This window comes from Anneissia japonica, unplaced genomic scaffold (genome assembly GCF_011630105.1).
Source record: "Anneissia japonica isolate Jap-2015-1 unplaced genomic scaffold, ASM1163010v1 scaffold630_len175559_cov166, whole genome shotgun sequence".
Lineage (NCBI taxonomy): Eukaryota > Metazoa > Echinodermata > Crinoidea > Comatulida > Comatulidae > Anneissia > Anneissia japonica.
Window position 1 is genome coordinate 94355 of NW_022746393.1, and position 5308 is coordinate 99662.

At 34.9% G+C, this 5308-nt stretch overlaps 1 protein-coding gene across 1 annotated transcript; it reads left to right on the forward strand.

Annotated features, from left to right (window-relative positions):
• Positions 1-1912: 1912 nt before the first annotated feature.
• Positions 1913-2950, forward strand: LOC117120205 (G-protein coupled receptor GRL101-like). The gene has a single exon (XM_033265220.1). It carries the CDS (start codon positions 1938-1940, stop codon positions 2940-2942), a length of 1005 nt encoding a protein of 334 aa, XP_033121111.1. The 5' UTR covers positions 1913-1937; the 3' UTR covers positions 2943-2950.
• The last annotated feature ends 2358 nt before the right edge of the window (positions 2951-5308 follow it).

The following is a 5308-nucleotide window of genomic DNA, read 5'->3' on the forward strand; positions in this document are numbered from 1 at the left end:
ATGTTTTCAGGTTTAATTTTCTATACACCATCACACAGATTATTTAGATCTTTGGTTGCCGAAAATCGCTGATAAACGTTTATGAGAAATTTGTTAGCGCTTCTTTTTTACTATAATGGTGTGATGATAATGAATAAATTACCGACCATTTAGAGGTATTATTTTCAACAGTTGTAGGGAGAGGGACACCCCTTCTGAAATCCACCCCGTTCGGTACTACGTACCTCGGAAGACGTCTCCAACTCCCCTCCCCCCACCACATTTTCAAAAGGCCTGGCTACCGTCATTTGTCTTTGAACACAAAGGGATCATTGTCTTCAAAACAAATAACTTATCTAAAGGATGGTGTCTTCAATGGCTTGACAAGCCTCCAATCGTTGAAAGTGACAATGCACAAGTTAAATATCATCTGCTTTACAATAAAATATGTATCGCTTGATATTTCATTATTTATGTCAAAATTAACAATCGTCGATAACGAACAACAATCACAGACAAAAGATCAAATAATCATAGGCCTACCAATAAAATCAGTCATGAAGAACAAATAGACCAGATGAAGAACTATACTCGAAAACCTCGTGTTTATTTTAAGTTAGGATTGCCAATATCAAATACAGAATATATCCTATATGTCAATCGCTATTGCAACACCTGCATTGGCTATGCACACAGGCATGTTGTGGTATTAAGAGATGAGTTGTTTTTTTAGAAAAATCCTGGTGTTACGAATAAAACACACTATGGAATTAGAAGGTAAACGTCTTTACCACCACGTTACATTTCTACTGTAGTATTTTGAATATTATATTGGCAATTACTGGAAAACTAATATACGCTCATTGATATATTTTACTTTCTCTCGTATACACGTACCGTAATGTCTTATATAGACCAAGCCCGTTATGATGAATAATGATTAGAGTTGATATTTTTAGTCTTGAGAACAAATTCAGGTGTGAATTGGATTTAAAGTATAAAAAAATGTAGGCTACACTCTTTTCTTGTGTTAATGGTTCATTATTTTAAATAATAATAATCGTATTGTATATTCTCATTTATATTTAAAGGAATTTGCGCGGTAACAAATTAACTTATCTGAAACAAGGTGTCTTCAATGGTTTGAAAAATCTTGAAACGTTGTAAGTGACAATCGTTTAATAATCTCTAATAATCTGTTTTTGAACATTAATTAAATATTTGTCTGGCTAATCAAATGTAGAATTTGTTCTTACATATCAATCGATTACAAACCACTCTTTAAATTCACGTATTATCGACAATACTCCATATGAGTTATCGATAACTAACACATTTACTAATTGTGATTGATCACATGACTAGTATAATTTAGAGATTATGACAATCAGACATTATCAGTTTCATGACAATCGATTGCATACAAAGAATATATGACAAATAATTAATTTCACACCATTTACCATTTTCACACATTACCTATTTATTTTATATAAAATTAAATACATGTATGTGTTATATAATTATTATGTATGTATAAGAATTATCATTTTACGTTGGTTACATACTGATTACAGCTCTAGTGTCAGTTACAAACAATATCAGTTACCAAAATAATTGTTCACAAAACAATGAGACTTCTTAATGATTTTTTTCCTCGTAGATATGATTTGATAGTTTTTATTTGATTAAATTATATTCAGAAATCTGGAAAATAATGAGCTAAGGACCTACAATCCTGATATATTTAATGGACTCACTTCCCTTAAAACTTTGTAAGTTCTTACTATAAATAATTTGTACTACGGTTATCATCTACTACAACTAACACAATCAAATTTCTTATTATAATAATACTACCATCAACAGCAACAAACATAATGATGATGATATATATATTGTTATTTTCGTTCAATGTATCACACAGATTATCGGATGAGTTCAGCATCTGCTGCATTATGAAACGTGTTCCCGACTGCCGTCCGACTACTGATCAATTTTCATCTTGTAAAGATCTCTTGAAGAGGGAAGCGTTGCGGATCCTGATGATGATTCTTGGAATTACTGCCCTCATCGGCAACTTAGCTGTTATTATATTGCGCTTGCTGGAAAACGACTTTAATGTCCAATCCATACTCATAACTAATCTTGCAGTATCTGATTTACTGATGGCGGTTTACATGATAATCATAGCAGGAGTGGATTTTTACTACAGGGGGGTGTACGCGACGTTTGCAGAGGCTTGGAAAACCAGTTTCCTTTGCAGTTTCGCCGGCTCTATCTCCACATTATCCAGCGAATGCTCGGTATTCATCTTGATGCTTATGAGTGTTGACCGTGCAGTTAACATAGCTTATCCGTTCAGTAGCAATCTCCTCAATCGTAAAAGGTGCATTATAACTGTCGTTATTGTCTGGCTGGTCGTTATTTTTATCAGTTACCTCCCGATGTTTAACCATCTGAGCTTCATCAACATACCGTATTTTGGAGGTAACTACTATGGGCGACAGAGTGTGTGTCTGGCACTACCGCTAGCAAGAGACCGATTGCCAGGCTGGGAATATGCAATAGCGATTTTTCTTGCCTTCAACCTCTTTGGATTCTTCGTTATCGCCGTGAGTTATATTTCAATATACATATCTGTAAAGAGAACAGCATCGAGTGTTAATAGAAATAAGGGGCGCGCAGGGGAGATTAAGATGGCAACCAAGATGGCAATGATCGTCCTAACCGATTTCTGTTGCTGGTTTCCTATTATCTTGATGGGAATTGGATCCGAGGTTGGTGCCTGGAAGCTCCCAGCTGACATATATGCCTGGTCAGCGACCTTTATTTTGCCTATTAACTCCTCTCTCAACCCATATCTTTATACAATCGCTTATAAATGCAACATTAAGAAAAAGCCACCGACACAGACCGCAATAAAATTACGTTTAGTCCGGCCCAGACCGTTACCACCGTAGGGCCGTTGTCGTCCAGTCTGCTGGCGCCGTGGCACTTCTTTATCTCGCTCTTTGCCACCAAATGCTTTACTGAATAGCTTTGTTTTTTTTTTTTTTTTTTTTTGAAAGACGACATTCTTTTTGCATCTTACTGTACATTTCATACGAAAAAAGGAAGCTGTTTATGTGTTAAAGAACATCTAATGGTTAAATTTAAAAAAATTAAAGTTTCCGACAATCTAGAAATGTACTTTCTCATCTCAGCCCTGGACATGCTGAGGCTGACGGGGATATGGAGTCCCACGCCTGTTCCAATTTTTCAAAAGCAGATGTAACCAGATAATAAAAAAAACATGTTCAAAATTCGAAGAAAGAAAAAATGAGTTAACAAATAATTTTTAGAAAGCACTATCCTTTTGACTTTTCAGTTCGGTGGGTGGAATAAAGTAAATACCGCAAAAGTTTATGGTACCAGAAAATTTGGGGAGCGTTGCTAGTCTAAATGCCCCCCCCCCCCATAAATTTGCTATCTAGCACACTTTCATTCGCGTCCCGTTTCTACTCAACCGTTTGCACTATGCGTCTGTTACATGAGATTTTTAAAAACGTCTTTGGCTATAAATGTACTACCCAGAATGGTAATGCGAGAGTAGGACATTCAGTCATCATCACATCATTTAATAATTAAAATAAGAATTAGGGTTTTATTATCAAGTAATTGTAAATTATATAGTGTCGTTGTATTACTCTGTGGTAGGTGGTGTTTTATTAGTTAAGTTGCTCTGAACGGCTACAAACGAGAGTGTCGTCGATAGTCGTACGACTTTAACCACATGATGTTACAGTGGGCTTACTTTTAATTTAGACCTACACGATTCTGTGACGTTTTTGTTTTGCTCCGAGTTACGGAACAGTAGTATTAGAGAGTACATAATTAAATGTAATTTCATAGTAATGTTTAAGCCCAGTCTTAAACACAGGCAACACCCTTTCCCAGATTATGTCTTATTTGACCTTTGACCTCAATAACTTTTGAACTACGCCATACCGGTTAATTTTACTGTCATTTTTGGAATCTATGACCTAAATTACATTAGAAAACATTATTTTGGTACACTAATTCACTTTTGTGATCCCCTTTCTTAAATATGCCAGATTTGACCTTTGACCCCACATATATTTTGAAAAAGCCCCCTACCCGTTCCGATCAACAATCAGATTTGCATTCTACGCCCAAAATTACCCCAGAAAAAGTTGGTCTAGTAAATTCTGCAAAAAGTGACACCTACACCTCATATACGACCGGTCTATATACACTCATTGATATATTTACATTTCAAAAAAGTACCGTAATGTCTTATATAGACCAAGCCCGTTATGATGAATAATGATTAGAGTTGATATTTTTAGTCTTGAGAACAAATTCAGGTGTGAATTGGATTTAAAGTATAAAAAAATGTAGGCTACACTCTGGCGTTGCTAGTCTAAATCCCCCCACCCCCATACATTTGCTATCTAGCACACTTTCATTCGCGTCCCGTTTCTACTCAACCGTTTGCACTATGGGTCTGTTACATGAGATTTTAAAAACGCCTTTAGCTATAAATGTACTACCCAGAATGAATCACATCATTTAATAATTAAAATAAGAATTAAGGTTTTATTATCGAGTAATTGTAAATTATATTAGTGTCGTTGTATTACTCTGTGGTAGGTGGTGTTTTATTAGTTAAGTTGCTCTGAACGGCTACAAACGAGAGTGTCGTCGATAGTCGTACGACTTTAACCACATGATGTTACAGTGGGCTTACTTTTTATACACATCTAGATGTGTATAAGAGACAGATATAATTATGTATGTATAAGAATTATCATTTTACGTTGGTTACATACTGATTACAGCTCTAGTGTCAGTTACAAACAATATCAGTTACCAAAATAATTGTTCACAAAACAATGAGACTTCTTAATGATTTTTTCCCTCGTAGATATGATTTGATAGTTTTTATTTGATTAAATTATATTCAGAAATCTGGAAAATAATGAGCTAAGGACCTACAATCCTGATATATTTAATGGACTCACTTCCCTTAAAACTTTGTAAGTTCTTACTATAAATAATTTGTACTACGGTTATCATCTACTACAACTAACACAATCAAATTTCTTATAATAATACTACCATCAACAACAACAAACATAATGATGATGATATATATTTTGTTATTTTCGTTCAATGTATCACACAGATTATCGGATGAGTTCAGCATCTGCTGCATTATGAAACGTGTTCCCGACTGCCGTCCGACTACTGATCAATTTTCATCTTGTAAAGATCTCTTGAAGAGGGAAGCTTTGCGGATCCTGATGATGATTCTTGGAATTAC

Excerpts from the sequence above, each read along its gene's own strand:
- LOC117120205 (XM_033265220.1), top strand. The coding sequence starts at position 1,938 with ATGAAACGTGTTCCCGACTGCCGTCCGACTACTGATCAATTTTCATCT.